Below are 22,162 nucleotides of genomic sequence, written 5' to 3' on the forward strand. Positions count from 1 at the left end.
TTTCAATAACACTATAATGGCCAGTAACTGGAGGGTTGTGTTTGGTCTTTATCAGGTTTCAATAACACTATAATGGCCGGTAACTAGAGGGCTGTTTTTGGTCTTTATCAGGTCTCAATAACACTGTAATGGCCGGTAACTGGAGGGTTGTGTTGGGTCTTTATCAGGTTTCAATAACACTGTAATGGCTTATAGATTTCTGCAGGGTAACCATCCGGTCTGGCGATTGGTTGTTAGGCATTTGGTTGAGGACCTTATGGAGTTCTTCTGATGTTAATGGTGCATCAAGCAGAGGTGGAGAGTTCAGGTGTAAGGAGTACAAATCCAGACCAAGATTTTGTTTCAACAAACCAGTTGAGTCTCTGACTGTGGTACTTTATATTCAACTGGTTGGTTGAAACAAAATCTTGGTCTGGATTTGTACTCTCTGGACCTGAAATCTCCACCTCTGGCATCAAGGGCATCTGCTGTTTCATTGGTTAATATGGGTAAGTCTAGATTATTTTTAAATGATTCTATATCAACTGGATCTGGTTTTTCTTCTGAGAAGTATAGGTTCTTATAAAATGTTCGAAAGATGTTAATTTTGCGTGATTATTGAAATATTTATTAGAGGAGTCACTTTTGCTTAAAAGTAATGCTTGTAATGGTCAGGTGATCTTATTTATTGTGGATTTTTTTCCATCTTTCTGCAGACTGTCAGGCTGTAGAGTCACAGAAGAAGGCTGTTCTTCCCTGGCTTCAGCCCTGAGGTCAAACCCCTCATACCTGAGAGAGCTGGATCTGAGCTACAATCACCCAGGAGACTCAAGAGTGAAGCTGCTCTCTGCTGTACTGAAGGATCCCAGCTGTAAACTGGAGAAGCTGCAGTGAGTACAGAGTGTGTGTCTGACACGCTACAGATACTTATGCATGTATGTGAAGAAGAGGCACCAATAAATAAATGGATACAGCAGTAGTACTATGTCATTCTGCTTCTCCTATAGTGTGGATCACGGTGGAGAGTGCAGGACCAGACCAGGCTTACAGAAATGTAAGTGTCTTTGCATGTTTTTATTAATAATACCATGAATACTATGTTATGGTTGTATTCACACAGTTGTTGTGATGAGTCTGGCTTTTTGCACTGTGTGTAGATGGATTTCCATGTTTGTGTTAAGGTGAGTTTCATGTCATTTTAGACAAACATCCAAACGAGAAACAAAATATCAGAATCATCACCAAAAACACTATCAATTCATTTAATCGTTTTTAAAAACATTTTTTACAAATGCTTTATAGCTGCTTGTATTATCTTCGTGTTTGTGTGGGAGTGTAGGGGTGGTTAAATATATTCTGAATTAATTATACATCTTTAATTTCACAAAAAAAGAATCCTTTGCATTTGTTCTTTTTGCGGATGCTGTGAGTGTATGTGTTTTCTGTGTGAGATTCGTTAGTATTGTCCTAAGGAGGCACCTGTAGGCAGTGAGACCGGACTCTCTCCTCAAGTGCAAAATGTGAATTTGCATTTTTACAGGGTGGTTCTGGAACATTCCTTAATATTCATGAGAGAATATTACTGATTGGTCCACTGAATCCCTTAAACCAGGGGAGCCCAAATCCAGTCCTGGAGGGCCAGAGTCCTGCACATTTTTGGGTTTCTCCTCATTTAACACACCTGATTCATCTCCTTGTGCTAATAACCACACAGCTCTTGAGCTGAATCATTTATGGTGGATCAGGGAAAGAACTTTGCTACACAGGCTCCGGCCCCCAGGACTGGATTTTGGACACCCCTACCTTAGGCAGAAGAAACAGGCAGCACATGTCGATGTTCAATGGCCAATGAGGTAGTGCCCTCTCATAAATATTAATCAGCCAGCCAATCGTGTAGGGCTTCACTCATGAATATTAAAAGGAAAAGCAGGTAAGGGATTGGTCCGTGGCAACCCCATTTGCACATGCGCAGCTCATTCACATCCATGTCAGCTGCCGTTCGGTCACAGGAATATGCTGCTCCTTTCAGCCGGAGCTAGCGCTCACTGATCAGAGCAGACACAGGGAGATGAGTAACTGTACCAGGAAAGCAAGACCTCGCGCTTACAGGACAGTGCTGGCGACATTTGGAAAGTTGCTAAAGGTTTGTCCAAAAGTCGCTAGATTTGTCGCAAGGCGCTTTTTGGAAGAAAAGTCGTCAAGGGGGTCTGAAAAGTCGCTAAGTTGGCAACACTGGCTTTGTAATTTTATTTACCCGTAATTAAGCTGTTAGGTTTAGCTCGCGCCCCATTTTGGCGGCTCTTCCCGCCGCCGTCGCGCGCCCACTTTATGTTTCATAAACTTCAGTTCCCGCTTCGTTAGGGGAAGCTGTGCTGTTTTTATATCGTACAGAAACATAAAGTACAGGCCGCCTGATGGGATTAATAATTCTTCCTCCTGCCTACAGACTCCTGCCACCTGACGCTGGACCCCAACACAGCAAACAGATTCCTGTCTCTGTCAGGGGGGAACAGGAAGGTGACACGGGGGGCAGAGCAGCCATATCCTGATCATCCAGAGAGATTTGATGACTGGTGCCCTCAAGTTCTGTGCAGAGAGAGTCTGACTGGCCGCTGTTACTGGGAGGCTGAGTGGGATGGAGATGAAGGCTGGATAGGAGTGACTTATAAAGGGATCGGGAGGAAAGGAGGGAGTTATGACTGTCAGCTTGGAGACAGTGACAAGTCATGGTGTCTGTACTGTGATACTGTCAGTTATTCTGTCTGGCACAATAATAAAGAGACTCTCATATCCATAGAGCCCTCAGGCTCCCGCAGAGTAGGAATGTATCTGGACTGGGGGGCTGGTGCTCTGTCCTTCTACAGAGTCTCCTCTGATGGACTGACCCCCCCTGCACAGATTCACCTCCTCATTCACTGAGTCCCTCTATCCAGGGTTTGGGGTTTATAGAAACTCCTCAGTGTCACTGTGATGTGTTGCTGGTTCTCCTGGCAAAAAGGTAAAATCTCTGCTTTTTAACCTTTATTATCCTTTTTACTCTGAAATGTACAGTGCAAACAGTAAACTGTGCAAAAGTCTTAGGCAGGCAAAGAAAATGATGTTTAGATTATCCTCGTGTTGGTGTAAAACTATGATATGATGCCTGTCATAGTGTGTCAGCTTCGCCATTTCAGAACCTCTGCTAAAATCATCAGTATTTGCAGCGACCGTCCAGTGCAGCCATGTATTTTTTGACTTGGCCACTAGCAGACCTCATACAGCTAGTCAATCTCTCACTGACTTTTTAAACCAATATATTTAATTATTTAATTGAGCTGTTGGTGAAATTTTAACAAAATCATGGAACGGCTGAGGTCCCCCTGAGGAGAAGTTTGGGAACTGAAGCGGTGTTCATCTAGCCATCCAACTAGATATCAGTAACTTTTTAGGAAACAGAAGAAATTATTACTAGTTTTTATTGTGTTACTTTTAATTTGCACACATTCTAATATTAAATTGTGTTTTTTGTTCTAAGCCAAAGTACACTTGCTACCCAGATAAACAGCTTTAAACATTTCTTTGGACTGACTAAGAATTTTGCACAGTACTGTGTGTTTGACAAACAATAAATGACTGTCTTCAGTGAGCTGAATAACATCAAAAATATAGTTTCATAGTTTTTTTCTTTGACTAAATGTAACTAAATGTAATCTGATTGAGGGGGGGCTTTCCCTCTCCCCTGTATATGTACATTTTATATATTTTTGTCCATTTACTATATTCCCTCCCTGTACAATGACAGTAAAGGCTTTCTGTTCTGTCCTATTAATGTCCTGCTTCAGCGTCACCCAAAGCATAACTGAGTAACATAATGAAACCACAGTCTGCTGGATTAAGTTAAATTCACTGTATTACTGCAGCTGAACATAACTGACACAATGACAATCAATCAATGTGTATAATAATCATTTAACTGGAGACATAACAGACCGAAAAAAAAACTGGAAAATATAATTATGTCCTGTTACTATTCTGCTTCAGTGGATTGAAGTAAATAAAATTATTATTAATATATTTAAATAAATAAAGAAATTTGATTTGTTAAATAATTAACACCCTTGCCACCCCCACCCCCCAGTAATAGGTCTGGTTGCTCCCCAGTTGGACAGAACAGGCGGGTGCCCAGGCAGCCTTGCCACCCCCACCCCACTGTAAAAGATCTGATTATGCCCCCATCAGACAACGGGCAGGTGTCCAGGCACCCTTACCCCCCCCCCCCCCCACCACACTGTAAAAGGTCTGGTTACTCCCCCATCGGACAGAAGGGGCAGGTACCCAGAGACCCTTGCCAGCCCCACCCCACTGAAAAACGTCTGGTTGCTCCCCCGTCATACAGAATAGGCAGGTGCCCAGACAACCTTGCCACCCCCACCCCACTGTAAAAGGTCTGATTACTCCCCCATAGGATAGAAGGGGCAGGTGCCCAGGGAGCCTTGCCACCCCCATCCCACTGTAAAAGGTCTGGTTATGCCCCCGTCAGACAGAATGGGCAGGTGCCCAGGCACCCTTATCCCCCCCACCCCACTGTAAAAGGTCTGATTACTCCCCCATAGGATAGAAGGGGCAGGTGCCCAGGGAGCCTTGCCACCCCCATCCCACTGTAAAAGGTCTGGTTATGCCCCCCTCAGACAGGATGGGCAGGTGTCCAGGGTCCCTTACCTCCCCCCCCACCCCACTGAAATAGGTCTGGCTACTCCCAATCAGACAGAAAAAGCATGTGCCCAGGCACCCTTGCCACCCCCACCCAACTGTAAAAGATCTGATTACTCCCCCGTAGGATAGAAGGGGCAGGTGCCCAGGCAGCCTTGCCACCCCCACCCCACTGTAAAAGGTCTGGTTATGCCCCCATCAGACAACGGGCAGGTGTCCAGGCACCCTTGCCACCCCCACCCCCACCCAACTGGAAAATGTCTGGTTACTCCCCCGTAGGACAGAAGGGGCAGGTGCACAGACACTCTTGCCACCCCCACCACACTGTTAAAGGTCTGGTTATACTCCCATCAAAGTTAACGGGCAGCTGCCCAGGATCCCTTACCCCCCCCTCCCAGCCCACGGGAAAAGGTCTGCTTACTACCCCATCAGATAGAAGGGGCAGATGCCCAGGCAGCCATGCCACCCCCACCCCACAATAAAATGTATGATTATGCCCCCGTCAGACAGAAAAGGCATGTGCGCAGGCACCCTTGCCACCCCCACCCCACTGTAATAGGTCAGGTTATGCCCCCGTCAGACAGAAAAGGCATGTGCGCAGGCACCCTTGCCACCCCCACCCCACTGTAAAAGGTGTGATTGCTCCCCCGCCGGACACAAGGGGCAGCTACCCGGACACCCTTGCCACCCCCACCCCACTGTAATACGTCAGGTTACGCCCCCCGTCAGACAGAACGGGCAGGTGCCCAGGCAGCCTTACCCCCCCCCCCCCCCTACCTCACTGTAAAAGGTCTGGTTGCTCCCCCGTCGGATAGAAGGGGCAGATGCCCAGGCAGCCATGCCACCCCCACCCCACAATAAAATGTATGATTATGCCCCCGTCAGACAGAAAAGGCATGTGCGCAGGCACCCTTGCCACCCCCACCCCACTGTAATAGGTCAGGTTATGCCCCCGTCAGACAGAAAAGGCATGTGCGCAGGCACCCTTGCCACCCCCACCCCACTGTAAAAGGTGTGATTGCTCCCCCGCCGGACACAAGGGGCAGCTACCCGGACACCCTTGCCACCCCCACCCCACTGTAATACGTCAGGTTACGCCCCCGTCAGACAGAACGGGCAGGTGCCCAGGCACCCTTACCCCCGCGCACCCCACTGTAAAAGGTTTGGTTATGCCCCCGTCAGACAGAAAAGGCATGTGCGCAGGCACCCTTGCCACCCCCACCCCACTGTAATAGGTCAGGTTATGCCCCCGTCAGACAGAAAAGGCATGTGCGCAGGCACCCTTGCCACCCCCACCCCACTGTAAAAGATCTGGCTACTCCCTGTCAGACAGATAAGGCAGGTGCCCAGACACCCTTGCCACCACCACCCCACTGTAAAAGGTTTGGTTATGCCCCCGTCAGACAGAAAAGGCATGTGCGCAGGTACCCTTGCCACCCCCACCCCACTGTAAAAGGTCTAGTTACTCCCCGGTAGGATCGAAGGGGCAGGTGCCCAGGCAGCCTTGCCAGCCCCACCCCACTGTAAATGCTCTAGTTACTCCCCGGTAGGATCGAAGGGGCAGGTGCCCAGGCAGCCTTGCCACCCCCACCCCACTGTAAAAGGTCTGGTTGCTCCCCCGTCGGACACAAGGGGCAGCTACCCAGACAACCTTGCCACCCCCAACTCACTGTAAAAGGTCTGGTTATGCCCCCGTCAGACAGAACGGACAGGTGCCCAGGCACACATACCCCCGCGCACCCCACTGTAAAAGATCTGGCTACTCCCCGTCAGACAGATAAGGCAGGTGCCCAGACACCCTTGCCACCCCCACCCCATTGTAAAAGGTCTGGTTATGACCCTGTCAGACAGAACGGACAGGTGCCCAGGCAGCTTTTCAACACCCCCACCACACTGTAAAAGTTCTGGGTGCTCCTCCCTCGGACAGAAGGGGCAGGTGCCCAGACAACCTTGCCACCCCCACCCCACTGTAAAAGGTCTGGTTATGCCCTCCTCAGACAGGACGGACAGGTGCCCAGGCAGCCTTGCCACCACCAGCCCACTGTAAAAGGTCTGGTTATGCCCCCGTAAGACAGTAAAGGCATGTGCCCATGCACCCTTGCCACGCCCATTTAAACAAAGATGGCTGCGTCCCGGAGCCGAGTGTAAACAAAGATGGCCGCGCCCTGTGGCCTGTACTACGAAGCGGGGTATCTGGCTTATCGGGGTAACTTTGCGAGTAACTTGATGACGTGTGGTGTAATTTCGCGATTAACCCGTACAACGAAAGGTAGGTAGGTAGGTTTTAGTCGAGACATGTTGCTATGGTAATTTACGCTAAGTCTCAAAACTTTCGAGCAGTTTTTGTTCTTGGTTAAGTCAATGTTTCTGCGTAAGTCAGCCATATATGAGCACCGCCCCTCCAACTACATTAGCGCACGAATCGTGAGGGACTCTCTCTGTCAATATGTATGAAATGGAGCAGTGGCATATAATATGCATACAATGTATTAATTAATAACTGTTAGAGAGAAAGTTATTCTGAAACCCAAGAGGTGTGCATTGTTCCCTGTTGTCCAATGATCAAAACACACTTTGTCCAATGACCAGGCAGACAATGTGCCTGTCTTGTCTAGTTTCAAAGTTATTAACCCATTCATGTATTGATCCATTGCACATTATACGGATACATTCGAACATAAACGAATTAATTAAAATTCATATGTAAAGCAATCTGGGAAACAAAGGGGTGTGCAGCAGTCGCCATGAGGCCAAAATGCTAAACCACCATGTCATTACAGCTGACAGGACCTATTATATTACCTATAAATACGATTTTGCACAAATCACGAAATGGTTTGAAGCGCAAAAATAATCCGTGTACATCGTTGTCTGTGTACTGGACATCACAATTCTGTAATTAAAACGCCCCACATTACTTCTGTTAAATGTTATTAAAGCCAGAAAACTGAATATCGAATATGTTAACTGCGGTGACGGACTCCTAGTCGTTTTTTCACTACACATATGCTTATGTTTTGTCCTGTTGTAAATCATTTGTTTGTTAAACAATGGCTCATCTTCCATTAAGTGTAATATTAACATACACCTTTTTCTATTACTACTATTGCATGTGAAATCGTACCAGTTAAGTTATTGTTAACATTAGGTTTACATTATGAGTAACATCACAGTAATGGAATTTTAAGGAGCATTACATTACTTAACAGCAAATAATAGGCTTACTTCTTAATTGTGTCGCATCTGTGATGCTCTGTATTTATTAACAGTATTTTAATTCTTTTCAGACAATACTTCATAGTCTAATACTTGGTTGTGAGATATTTTATTTTATTTATGCATTTACTCGGTCGGCAATACCTGTGCCAACAAGCCTGCCTGCTTTTCTTGGCTGCAGTGGTATTGGACCTTTTTTGCAACATTGATTTAAACTCCTCATAGCCCTGATTACGGTACGGTGTCCCCATCACTGCACTGAGACATTGGGATCCACACAGACCACAGTATGGGGTAAAATGTTGGCCACAGCAGCACATCAGTAACATGGTCATCCTAAGAATGTACCCAATAAAGGACATTGAGCTGGCCCTCCAAAGGGCATCCCCAGGCTGTCCCTTGTTTATGTCCCTAGCATTACTGGCAAAATGTCAAATATTAATTATTTAGAAAAAGGGATTTACCTGGGCTTAATGCACATAATATGTTCACAGAATGTCCTGAAAATGTCCTTAAAAGGTCCATAACTGGTCCTCTAGACGTCCTTAGGATGTCCCTAAAAGTCATCTTAGGAGAGCTGTTCACAAGCAGCGCCCGTCAATTTTAAATTCATCTTAGTTTCTCAACAGTCATACTCACTCCTACACTACATACAGTCTCATACATCTCCACACGCATCCAACACTCTACCTCTGAGTGAGTGGGCACGCACGCTAGCCTGCATCTCGCCTACACAATTGAGCACACATGTACATACACTTGCACGCACCCATCCAAGCACATACTAAGATTTTATATGCTTGTATAGTTGTGTTACTTTCTGCACGCTATAATTTTGTTTATTCCTTTCTGAATCTATCCACTCCTTTTTTTCTTTTTCCTGTCTTTTTTTTCTCCTTTTCCTTCTTTTTTCCCCTCCTAATATGTCCCTCCACTACGGCCAGCTCACCCACTGCAATGTTTTTACATGATGAAACTGAAATAAATAAATAAAATTCAAATAAAAAGAAATAGATCAACATGAGGGGCCTATACGGAGTTTATAGAGCCCCTCATGGTAAAGCAAGCATGTTTGGCACAGCAGTGCATTCATACCATGATTCTGCTAAAGCTGCCGGACAGGACAAGGGGAAAAAAGAGAAGAACATTTCTAGAGCCTCTTGACATGAGAAGTCAGAAACGTCAGGCCTATTTATTGAGATCCGCATGCAAGCTACAAGATGGTCTCCTGGCAGCCTATTGCGGATGTTTGGCTTGAGCTGAAAATATATTAACTGTTAGGCTTTAAAAACGATAGCTGATAGCAAAAAATGGTGATAGTTTAAAGCAGAAAATTCCATTGTGAAACATCTTTATCACCCTGGGAGCGTTTGAAAAATGCAGATATTTTTCTCTGCTTTTCAGGTGGCTGACGCTACATATTTTCTGACGCGCGCTCTGTCCGCTGGTGGGAGTGTGCTCACCTGTGTGTGCGCGCACGTGTCTGTGATCGCGCATCGGGACGGAACTCCGCCATGCGCGAAAGTGTAGAGCAGGGGTGTCCACACTTTTTCAGCTTGCGAGCTACTTATAAATGACCAAGTCAAAATGATCTGCACGCTCACCAAGCGATCGCGAGCGTCCCGTGACAGAATGACGGACCCAAAGAAGAAAAGTAAGCGGAGAGGGAGGAGGATCCCGGAAGAGCCGATCCGCCTGGGAGCCTGCTCGCTCTCCAAGCTTTGGCTCCCTTCAGAGGACGAGACGAGTGTACCCGTCCTAGCCCCAGTCCTGGGGCCGATCCCTAGGAAAACCTGCCCAGTGGACATGTTCTGGCCGTAAAGCGAGGACGAAGAGGAGGAGGAACCCTACCTCTTCCCTTACCCGGAGACTTTCTTCCGCCGTCCGTTTTCACGGACGTCGCGCCGCTTCCCGCCAGGCGCCAGAGGAGGAGGAGGAGGAAGAGACCGGCGATCGCCGATGCGGAGGAGCTCCCTCCGTTACTGCCGGCGGACCCCGCTCCCGTGCAGCCGCCGCCGCCCGCGGACCCCGCTCCCGTGCAGCCGCCTGCGCTGCCGCCTGCGCAGCCGCCGCTGCCACCAGCGCAGCCGCCCCTGCTGCCTGCGCAGCTGCTTCCTCTTCAGCCTGCAGCTCCCGGGCAGGTGCCCCCACAGCCTGCAGCTCCAGTTCCCGACCGCGCTCCAGCTCCCGACCGCGCTCCAGCTCCCGAGGCGCCCCCTCCGCCTGCAGCAGCTCCCGAGGCGCCCCCTCCGCCTGCAGCAGCTCCAGAGGCGCCCCCTCCGCCTGCAGCAGCTCCAGAGGCGCCCCCTCCGCCTGCAGCAGCTCCAGAGGCGCCCCCTCCGCCTGCAGCAGCTCCAGAGGCGCCCCCTCCGCCTATTGCCCCGGTTCCTTTCGCCCTAGTCCCCGAGGTGGTCCCGGAAGACTCCATCTTGGCTCCTCCCTCTTGGAGGTGGAGGAGCTTGAATGGGACCCCTCGGGGACCGCACTATTGACTCCTTTGTCCTCACCCCGGAGACGTCGACCCCGAGCAGGGGTCGGCATGTCTGTGTCCCGCAAGGGGAGGGGGCACAGACGCAGGGCTGGGGTCCCGCCCGCCCTGCCCCCTGGCTCGCCCTGCCTCGCCTGCGCTGGGGCTCGGTTGGCGCCCGTGGGTCCTGGCCCTCCGGGTCGGCTGTCGCCTGCGGGTCCCTCTCCGGTGCCTCGTCGCCCTGCCTCGCTCCCCCCTCCGGTGCCTGGTCGGTCGCCGGGGGGCTCCCCGACGGCGGCTCCTCGGTCGCCTGCGGGGCCCCCACCTTCGGCCCGTCGGAGGACGTCGCCGCCTGCGGCGGCTCCCCCCCTCGCCGCCTGCGGCGGCTCCCCCCCTCGCCGCCTGCGGCGGCTCCCCCCCTCGCCTTGCCTTCGCCCTGGCCCCTTCCAGCTCCCTCGTCCCCTTCCCTGGTGCTCCCTCCTGCTCCCTCCCTGGCCCCTCCGCGGGTCCCTCGCCCTGTCTCCTCTGCCCCTCCGTGGTCCCCTCCGGCTCCGGCCTCCCGGCCGCCTGCGGCTCCTCCGGCTGCCGCCCGTCGCCCGCTGGGTCTCCCTCGGGCTCCCCTTTGTTCCTCCTGTCTCTGCTCCTCGTCCTCCTCTGTTCCCTTCGTTCACTCCTGGTCCTTTTGTTCCTCCTGTTCCCGCTGTGTCCCCTTTCCTGGTTTGTCTTTCTGCATTCCCTGTCCTTTGTCAGCTCCTGTCTCACGTCCTGTCGCTTGCCCTGTTTTGTGCCTCAGTCCTGTTTCCCGTCTCTCGTTGATGGTTCTGTTTTTTTTGCTCCAGGTCCCGGTTCCCGTGTCCCGTCTGTCGCCTCCTCCCTGGCGCGCCCGGTGAAGCGCGCCTTTGGGGGGAGTTCTGTCATGCCCTGCTCGTCGGCTCCTCGTGTGTGCCACGCCCCCGGATTACCCACGTGTTCTTTCCCGATTTGTACCCAGCTGTGTCTATTTTCAATCAGTCCTTTGTATTTCAGTCCGTGTCTTACCGAGTCCTTCGTCCGTCAATGATGTCAGTCAGTGTCTGCTGTATCCTGGTCCCCGTCTCCCAATTAAACCCCGGTTTACCAAACTTTGCCTGCTTGCCTGTTCCTGCTCGTCGCCCGCCTGCACGCTCACCGAGCGATCGCGAGCGTCCCGTGATAGTTATTATTTATTGTTGTTATTATTATTGTTATCATTTAATATTGTTTATCATTATTATTAATTTCCCTTTGGCATAAATGCATTATTTTTTAATTGAACTGGGATTTTAGTTCCTTCACCTTTCTCTTTCTAGCTCGCTTTTCGGAGGGAAGTTAATGCCATAGTTTTTATGAGCAGTCCGAAAATGCCGCTCCACATTTCCCTTCTTCAGAATAGCAATGGTAGACTGACAGATGAGACAAACGCACTTCGAATATGACCTTGTGGGGAAAAAATACTCCTCCTTTCATTCCGTATGGAAGTGGTAGGTTATTGGCTTCGTACTTGGTCCTGCTCCCCCATTCAGTTTTATACCCTCTCTTAAGTTTAGTAGAAATAAATTGCGACTCGGTTGCTTACTGGAGTTTCGCAGCAGCTGGCGCGGTTGATCGCATCATCCTTCCTCTATTTTTTATGTCATGCGATCTACTCACTCTTTGCGATCGACCAGTAGATCACGATCGATGTATTGGGCACCTCTGGTATAGAGACAAAAATGACAAGCTGTTGTGCAAATAAGATAAATAACAAAAGGCTATTTAATCTGTTTATTAAAAGGACAATGTATAGAGCTCTTCTATAGTAAAGGTAACCTTACAGTAAATGACTTCTGCTGTGATCTGACGCTATATAGAAAATGTAATTAAATAAGATGAACTTGACCTTCTGCAGGGGGGCACCCTAATATAATGATAGGGGAAACACTGCTGTCTGTCTGCCATAAAATAAATAAAAGGGGGAATTGGAATTGCATATGACTATGGAGAGAATGGTTGGCTATAGTGAAAAAGGTGTGGAAATTTTTACTAATTCACATAAGGGACAGCATGAAGGGTTGTTTAATTCAGCATCGGAGGAATTCATATATTTGTGTGATTATGATAATCACACTATTATAACTTGATTGTACATCTCTTGAATTAATTACAGTGTCATGTATAACACTACACTTTTTAATACATTGTTTGGCAGAACAGACTGCAAAACTGTAGTGCAGGGGCGATTCTAGGTTCAGAGCTTTGGGGGTGCTGAGCACCCAGGGAGCTGCCCAGCAAGGCAAGATACACTTTACTCGTCACAATGAGACTTTTTCCCTGCCTCTTTCAGTCCCCGCATCCTTAAATGTTTCCAGTTGTCCCGAGTTCTATCTGACTGTCTCCTTTGTGCATTTAAACCCCTGTTCCTCCCTGTCCTTTTCGTCTGTTGTCTTCGTCTCCGTCATCAGTCATCATTTTACCATTTCTGTGCAAGTCTGCAAATTTCTTTATTAAATCCTAAGAGTTTCTCTGTGCCTGGGTCCTTGTCAAAAAACATGACATGACTGTTTTGTACATTTTAACATTTTAATTCCAACATTTGTGTAAGAAAAGCAAAACACTTTTTGGAAAAGTCTTTAACAAGACCATCAAATTTGATAAAGGTTTTTTAAAAAATGCTGCAAAAGACCACAACTGCAAAAGAAGAATGGATTGGAATAAAAAAATACACATCCTAACCTTAATTACCGGAGGAGAGTAATGAATGATGCTAATAGTGAGTAAAAAGTAAACGGAGTGCATTTTTTGGACAGGGATTCACTTTTAATGTGTATGTATAATATAATACAGATACATAAAGAATACCCTCAAAAAATAGAACAGTGTGAAATACACAAATGTACAAAATATTAATTAAAAAAATTATAAAGATGGAGTCTTTATACATCCATTTACTGAATGCTGAAGCAGCCCCAAAAATGGGCTAAAATCGCCCCTGGGAAGGACCCTGTTAACCCTAATCCAGGCAAAGTTTCAGGGTCCTCTCTGTTTCTCTTCATAGGGGTCTTTGCAGACATCCAGACATGAGCTTGTTTTGTATAATGTTGCAAGTTTTCTGTGTTCACTAGTTTCCATCAACAGACTGTGTGAACTATGACTGTGTGTATACTACTCTGGGTACCTGGGGTCCTGTTGTAAGCTCCCAGCACAGCAGTTCCCTGTACTGGAGAAGCAGTAATGGAATATGAATGGGAATCTACAGTAGATGTACTGTTTACAGTGAAATGTAGTTCAGAAAAAGAGAGAATGTCAAACTTGAGAGGATCACTTACCTCAGCAGTGACATTCATGTCTCTCGTGCCTCTTCCTATCATGTCAGTAGATGGATTGGGAGAGCATGGGGGTTATGTAGTCGCTGGAATGGGGTCTGTGGCACTCCTGATATTTTTGTAAGACGGTGAAGGTCTTTAGACTCCTGGTGCTCCTTATTTTGCTGTGTGGCTGCTAGACATGGACGTTATCCAGTGACCAGAGATGAAGACTGGACTCCTTTGGTACTGTGTCTCTTCGGAGAATCCTTGGGTACCACTGGTTTGACTTCGTGTCAAATGAGTGGTTGCTCAGGGAGTCCCGCGTGAGTCAGGTTACCTGCATTGTAAGTGTCAGGTACAGCACTATGACCATGTGACATGATTCCCTGAGGGTGATCCAGCTCGCAAGGTCCCTACTACCCTATTCCAGTGCAATCTCCCCAACCTGACCTGACCTGATCTGAAATTAAGGTAGTGGTCCAAGCTGTAGGTTTACTGACAGACCACTGTAGGTCCTTATCAATGAAGTGTACCATTCTATCAAGACTGAGGATAATAAGTAATATAATTCAAGTGTTATAATAGTACCCTCAAACAGTGATCCTCCTTTATTGGTCTGTAACATACAATATTGCCTGCCCAAGAGCCCACTGGAGCAGGCTCGCAGGAAATATGAAAGAGCTTTGTGGGTGGAGATGTGATCTTTCCACATGATTTCAAGTGAAAACATGAAAAGTCATCTTTAAAACGAAGGCTTTCGCTATTGCAAATGTCACACTATTTAAGGTCTCAGGAAGTCTAGGGGAAGTACAAATATATAGTGCATATAGCTGTGTCTCACATAAAAAGGTTGTGCATACTCTGCTCATATTGTTCAAAATGGAGTAACACTTTGCCATGAATTTTTAATTTTAGTATGAGCCCATATAGTTAAGTCTTGACTGTTTACACGTAAACACTTAAAAAAGATATAGCTGAGGTCCTGGATTCAGTCTCCTGCATTTTCTCTCTAACCCCCTCAAAGAATTTCTTGCAGGGATTAATTCAGTATGTTTTAACAACATATAAAAAGACCAGATGAGTTATGAGCAACACTTTACTTGAGGGGGCACTAATAATGTAGTAGTACATCCATCCATCTATTTTCCAAACCGCTTATCCTACTGGGTCGCGGGGGGTCCGGAGCCTATCCCGGAAGCAATGTGCACAAGGCAGGGAACAACCCAGGATGAGGGGCCAGCCTGTCGCAGGGCACACTCACACACCATTCATTCTGACACACACACCTACGGGCAATTTAGCAACTCCAGTTAGCCTCAGCATGTTTTTGGACTGTGGGGGGAAACCCCACGACGACATGGGGAGAACATGCAAACTCCACACACATGTGACCCAGGCGGAGACTCGAACCCGGGTCCCAGAGGTGTGAGGCAACAGAGCTAACCAGTGCACCTGTCAGAGTCCGCTGGTTAAAGCGGGTAGTGCGCACAGTCTGACAAGCGGGCAGGAAGCAGGCGGAGTACGGGGAAAACGAGGATTTATTCGGGATCGGGACGGAGCAGACAGCACTAAGACTAACTAACATCAATGACAGACCAGAAATTAAGGCAAGACATGGACTGAAATAGATGAGATTGGGCGAAAATAAGTGGACACAGCTGGGCAAGATCAGGGAAGCACACGTGGGTAATCAGGGGGCGTGGCACACACGAGGATCGTACGAGCCGGGCATGAGAGCACCACCATGCCGCCCCTGAAGTAGTACACTCTTACTTAATTTATTAATTAACCAGAAAGTATTAGTTATATACTGATCCCACGTTCGTTCATTCTTAATCATAAGTTAGTGTATTTGTTCATCATTTGTACTTGAGTAGTTACTGAGTTATTACTGAGTAATGTATATTTGAACAATATAAAATATAATAATATATGTGCTATAAATCAACAAACCATTGTCCTTTCCTTTTATCCACTGCAGGGCTACAGGAAGCAGCATACAGAGGAAATGCCTTGGGCGGGATGGTAGCCCGGATCAGGGCTCACATACTGGCTCACATGTGGGCAATGAAGAAGTAGCACTTCACGTGTACGGGAGAAAAACAGCAACCAGAGGAATCCTATGCAATCTCAGTGAGAATAAACTCCCCAGACCCAGGACTGGGGCAGGAATTGCAGGATTCTCCTCTAGCATTTATTTTGGCATACTGTATTTATTGCTATTATCCTTGGTACATGTTTATATTTGCCAATAATTGAAATTGAAATAAACATGATTATTATTCATCCATCCTCGTACCGCATATCCTGGAGATGAGGGCCTGGAGCTTATCCCAGGTAGCATAGGACACAATGGTATACTTTTGGATGGGATGCCAGTCCATTGCAGGGAATGCACTCACTCACACACTGTGGGCAATTTAGAGATGACAGTCTATTATTATTAGGATACCTATAGTTTTTAGTAGTTTTCACTATTATTATGCTTTTTGCCATGGGAGTCTATGGCAGCCCATAGAGCTGATTGGCAACTTTTTTTAAATTTGGCACATCGATAGAGGTCAGTTCCAACTATTCATACCAAATTTGGGTTCAATCCATCCATCACTCTAGCGCCACCCTCAGGCCAAATTTCAAGAAATGTTTTTGCCTTATTCTCTTTCTTATCATTGTATGATTATGCTATTTACTTTTAAGTATTAGCATTACCTGTCTTGGTGACATCCCATAATACAGCTCTGATGAGCTGATCACATATAAAACACTTCCCACGCAGCACATTATGCTTTATTATCTATTTATTATTCAAACATCAAACTTTGATGACGTCAATGTATATCCCTGACATAAATCACTGACGTGAAGCTATGGACATCATACTTAACTAGCTGACGTTTCAGTATTTTATATAGCATGATGGATGCAGATCTAACTTAGTGTATAACTTAGTTTTGGCAGTGGTTTTGCTATATAGAGTCCATCGTCATGATCCCATAGTTAGCGGAAGCGAAAATAGTGTAATTAGTACAAGTACTAAAGAAATGTAATGTAATACCGAACAGCTTTCAAAAATGCGGTACCGCAAATACCTTTTTGGCACCGGTATCCCGCGCAGCATCAGTCTGCCTGAGATATTTGATAAAGTGTGGATCTTCCTATACGTGCAACACGAATAAATAAAAACCTCTGCTTTGTATACTTGACAAATCTGTGTGTGTCATCATACTCAAAACCGCGCCAAATAAGCCACGAAATTAACCATGAATTCTACCCTACTGTGGTACACAGCTTTGCTTCTTATGTTTCTTTCACACAAAAAGTTGCAGGTTGATGACAAAACGTGCTCGCGTCCGGACCAGTAAGTGCAACAGGGGGGCAGAACTGGGGAGGGGGGCGGGATGCGATCGTGCTCGGTTGCCGTAAAAGGCAGCTGGGCCCAGTGTGGTACGCGCTTAGTCTAATTACAGGTTCTTGTGGGAAGCTTGTGTGATGTATAACCTTGTTCATGTCAGGTTTTGGGCTGGTTGCGAGCGCGATCGCACGGGCAGGAAACAGGCAGGCAGAACACGGGGAAACTGGGATTTATTAGCACTAAAACGGGACGAAGCACGAACATCGACTAACTAACATCAATGACCGACCAGGAACGAAAGCAAGACATGGACTATAATAATCGAAAATAATCGGACACAGCTGGGTATAATGGGGAAGCACACGTGGATAATCAGGGGGGCATGGCACACATGAGGATCGTACGAGCTGGGCGTGACAGTTCGACATACTGATCGCTATGTATCGCGATACAACAGTTTGAAATGTTACCAAAGTGTCATTTTATAATTCCCATATTAAACAAGTTACCGTGCATAGTGCTTTGGGGAGAGACAGACTCCAAGAGTGCAGTTCATTTCACGTGTCTTTAAGTCATTGATATTATCCAGAGCTGAATGTGTGATTCATGCTTACTACTATATTCTTGCTTTGCAGTTCTTACACAATTTTTTTTCTTATTTACTTCTAAAAGTAAATAAAAAACTTATAAAACTGTCATTATTATATAACAACTATACGTATTATGATGTTATTATTTAGTTATGTTGTTGCTTGGTTACATTTGATGCCTCCGCACGTGGGAAGCTACCGGTTTGAAAGACGCGGCTTCACTTGCTTTTCTGCACCAAGATGGCAAGGTACGTTGCATTTCTGCTCCCATTTTATCGTATAACTTATCTTATTATTTAGTATCTGTCTTTGTATGTACAGTGGTACCTCGACCCACGAACAGTCCTGATCACGAATAAATCGGGTTACGAACCAGATGTTCCAAAATGTTTTGTATCGGTTGTCGAAACGTGTTTCGGGCCGCGAACACACAAACGTCCCGAAAAGGGTCCAATGAAAGCTCCCCAAAGAACCACCCGAAACGCGAAGAAATGTCCAGTATAATAATAAAAAAAATCATATTTTCGAAATTACTGCATTTGACTGTTACTTAGTCTTTTAATGTTGATTGTTTAGTTTTTTGGGGGGATGTTTTGTGGTTCTTTTCCGTGTTTTGGCGTCTTTCGAGCGACCAGCGTATGCTCAGTTTTAATGTTTTATTTAATTTAGCATTTGTTAGCATGTAAATGTAAATGTATGCTCTCAGTTATATGTGCACAGTCTGTCATAATTTGATTGTACGGTAGGGGGTGTTGAGTTGTACTGCGCGTGCTCGAAGTGTATATATGTATGTATAGAGTGACCTAAAGAGAAAGTCGGCGATATGTCCTAGTTCATGGTGAATAACGTGTTGTGTGAACTTATTTTTCCATGTATAAATCCTCTATTATTGTTAGTCTTCTCCCGATTTTCTTAACGCTGCACCGACAGTTTGACGTGCCAACAGCATTATTTGTTACAAGTAAGGTTATTTTAATTTAAGTCTATATTCTTGGTCGCGTTCTCCCCATGTCGTCGTGGGGTTTCCTCCGGGTACTTGCTAAATTGCCCGTAGGAGTGCATGTGTGAGTGAATGGTGTGTGAGTGTGCCCTGCAATGGGCTGCCCTCCCATCCTCGATTTTTCCCTGCCTCGTGCCCATTGCTTCCGGGATAGGCAACCCAGTAGGATAAGCGGTTTGGAAAATGGATGGATGGATTCTTGATCACAGAAAAATATTAAAAATTGAAGAAAATGCAGCGTTTCTGAGGTTTAAACATATTGAACATAATACATATTTACATTATTTGAAATGGGAGAAATTGATTGAGGTCACGCACTTTTCAGGTCAGGAACTAAGTTCGTGAGCCGAGGTATGACTGTATATTGAAATATGTTTGTGTAAAATTCAGTATATTGTTTGGATTATATTTAAATTTTATGTGCAGGTTAGTTAGTGTCATATGCAGGGTTGCCAACCCTCACTCAAGATGTCTTGTAGTCAATCTGTTTTGTTCCATTATAAACCTAAAATTAGCTCCATCAAAAGTGTTGGGGTAGTCTGCAAACCCTCCAGACTATTTACAAGGTAGTAAGACTGTTACACATATGGAGATGAATGTGCAGACTTGTCTGGAATTGAGAATCTCACGCCAGCCAGCTGACCAAAGATAGCAGCTTTGCCTGTGCAGTAATACAGTTGTTGATTGGGAAGGTGTGGGTCAGTGCAGAAGTGTAGTCCACATGTCAGGAGTGACTGACAGCTCCATTGCATTGCCTGTATGTTGTTTTTCCTCATTCAGAATCAGACGAATGGAGAAAGCTGTTTGCTGGAGCGATGACAGATACTGGGCAACTTGGGACAAGTGGGGAGAGGTGATTGACTGGGGAGATGAGAAAGAGCTGTGCTCCCCAGCAGAATCACCTTCTGACCAGGCTGACAGTTCCACGGAGTCACATTCCCGAAGGCGAATTGCCAAGGCAGTTAGCTGGACGGATGATGCTTATTGGGCAGCCTGGGACAAGTGGGAAGAGATCATCTGCTGGGCTGATGAAGAGGAGTGCTCCCAAGTAACTCCACCCACTAGCCAGCTTGGGAGGGATAAGGGGATAGATGTACATGGGTTAGAGGCTTTTGTGATGAATAACAGGACAATCTCCATAAAGCCTGTAGACAACCATCGAGACAGTCTGGAGATAGGAGCTGTGCTGGTAGACCTCTGCCAGTTTGATCTCGAATATTTAGATCAAAGTAAATTTGGTTTTGAAATTGTACAAGTACAAATTGGAGAAGTCAAAGTGGAGGAGACTAGAGAAAAGGCTTTTGAAAAAGCATTTGAATTGGAAATTGTGGATGTGGCAGTAGAAGTTGTAAACAGTGAATTCCAACTGAATGCAATAAATTTGGATATTGTTGAGACTAAGGTGGACAAATTCTTATTGGAAGAAATGATCATTGGCGATTTAGAAGCAGGCAATGTGAAGGTGTCAGTATCAAATGGCAATGTGGTGAAGGTACCCTTAAGGTACCCTTCACCACAGAGGAACAGAAGGACCAGGCAACCTTAGACCATACTCTCTGGTGGTTGACTCGTGGCAACTGGACTTGTCTCTGAAAGTTAGAAACGTTTCGCTGCTCATCCAAGCAGCTTCTTCAGCCTGAGGGAGGTAGTAAGTGTCCACATATTTATCCTCCTGGGTAAGTAGTCTAAGGGGGCTCGTTGAGTGAAACAAAGTGGGGGGGGGGGAGTTGCGGGTAGATGTAACCATCACACCTTAGCAGTCCCTCCTACTCCAATAGAGTGGGTCGTTAAGGGTGGTCCACCTGGTGGAGGTGTGAATTGGGTCTGTTTTTTTCCTGGGAATAATTTTTGTTTTGGCAAATGATGAGAGGGCCGCAGGTTAAATTGGAGACAGGTTGTGCCTAATGCCTCTACCTCTGTTGAGTGAGGGGTTGTGCATTTGCACATGCAAAGCTGCTTGGACGAGCGGTGAAATGTTTCTACCTTTCAGAGAGGTACAATGTCTTTGGATGTCTTTTGTCTTATGCAGTCTGGGAGTTGACTGAATGCTGGGGTGGGGGTAGCTTTTCCTTTGTAGTGGGGTCCGGTGGGGCGCCTTGGGCTCTGTGGGGCCCGGTGGTGCTGCTGCCTTGGGCCCCGGTCTGGATGGGCCTGGGCCCCCCTCCCTGGATGGATTTCGGGGAACGGGGAGTGCCTATGGGGGTCAGCGGGGGAGCTGGCTCCGGGGGGGGGGAGGTATTTTGCCCGCCCCCCCCCATTCCTTTCCTCCCCATCCCTAAATGCTTCCCTCCTCCCGCTCCATCACACCACCACACATGTAGGGCTTTGAGGTGTAGGTGCGTTGCTGGGATGCAGGGTAGGTATTCCTCCTCTGTCCCCTCGCGACCACCTGTACCTCATTCATACACTACAACGTAGACACTCTCATTACTTACTCTCTCATGACACATACATTTAGGGCGTTGGGGATGGGCACACAGAATGGCATCCAGAGGGCGGTCTGTTCATTCAGCCTTACCTCTGGTGCCAGGGCCCACATCTCAATTTTAATCACACACAGACATTGAGGGCTCTGGGGAGAGGCCGAGCTAACACCAGCTGTTGGTCGGCAGGGGATGGTTAGTGCCATGCCCTTCACCTGTTTTAAAAGCACTTTAGAACAACACACACCAACACCACATCTGAGCGGGCGAAGGGGGGCATGGGGTCTTTTCACACCCCCGTTCCCTGTTCGCCATTTGGGGCTGAGAGGAAGAGCTGGCCGTCTGGTCGGGGTCTGGGCTGGTGGGCTTCTCGGCTACTGCGGGGTCCGGGGTGATTTTCTGGTCTCCTCGCCAGAGGAAAAATAGGGGTCCACATAGAGTATATATGGGGAGTGAGAGTATGTGTACAGCGTTCATTTCTGTGTGTCTAAATGTTGGGTGAATGTGTAAATATTTGTTTATGTCTGCATGAGGGTGGGAACGTATGCTTGTATATGTGTGTGCCTGTTTGTCTATACACACGTGTCAGGTTGGGTCCTAGACTCCACCTGAAATAACATCTCGGGCACAATAAAGTGGTCCTCCGCAGAGGGGGGGTGGTGGAGGGAAAAAAAAAAAAAAAAAAAAGCTTGTGACCCACCGACCGATTTCTTATTTGATTACTGTTGTTCCTTGTCTTGTTTTTACCCCTCGTGGTCTGCTTTTGTTTTTATTAGTGTCTCTAGTGTTTATCCCCTTTCCTCCTTTGAATCCCTGAGTGAGTCGTCCACTCTCTGTTTCTGCTTGCTCCATGACACGCTGTCGCTCTCAATCCGCCCTGGACCTGTGACAGTATTTCTGTTTTTGCTTTTGTTTGGACGTACTGAGTTTAGGATACCTAGCTTAGAAGGAATAGTTCAGCCTGTCATGTGTAACGTTGTTAAATGCGCTGATATCAGTGTTATGTCACAGTACCAGAAACTTAAAATGGTATATTTAGTTTTCTTTTTGTTTTCTTGCAATTACTACATACAAATGTTTAATGTTTTGCTGACATCTAATTAGAAAATAAATGCATTTCTGCTTTAAATGATCTTTTTGTTGT

The 22,162-nt window shown here is 46.8% G+C and overlaps 2 protein-coding genes across 2 annotated transcripts in view; both read left to right on the forward strand.

Annotated features, from left to right (window-relative positions):
- Nucleotides 1-22,162, forward strand: part of LOC125723388 (NACHT, LRR and PYD domains-containing protein 12-like) — a 216,133-nt gene that overhangs the window by 50,213 nt on the left and 143,758 nt on the right. The window contains exon 5 of the mRNA XM_048999973.1: nt 696-869. Coding sequence (XP_048855930.1) covers nt 696-869 — 174 coding nt within the window. The remainder of the gene's footprint in view (nt 1-695; nt 870-22,162) is intronic.
- On the forward strand, nt 17,669-20,778 carry LOC125723414 (uncharacterized). Its single transcript, XM_049000021.1, has 2 exons — nt 17,669-17,843; nt 19,376-20,778. The coding sequence occupies exons 1-2, from the start codon at nt 17,836-17,838 to the stop codon at nt 20,139-20,141; spliced, it is 774 nt and encodes a 257-aa protein (XP_048855978.1). The 5' UTR covers nt 17,669-17,835; the 3' UTR covers nt 20,142-20,778.

Source organism: Brienomyrus brachyistius, unplaced genomic scaffold, assembly GCF_023856365.1.
Source record: "Brienomyrus brachyistius isolate T26 unplaced genomic scaffold, BBRACH_0.4 scaffold48, whole genome shotgun sequence".
Taxonomy (NCBI): Eukaryota; Metazoa; Chordata; class Actinopteri; order Osteoglossiformes; family Mormyridae; genus Brienomyrus; species Brienomyrus brachyistius.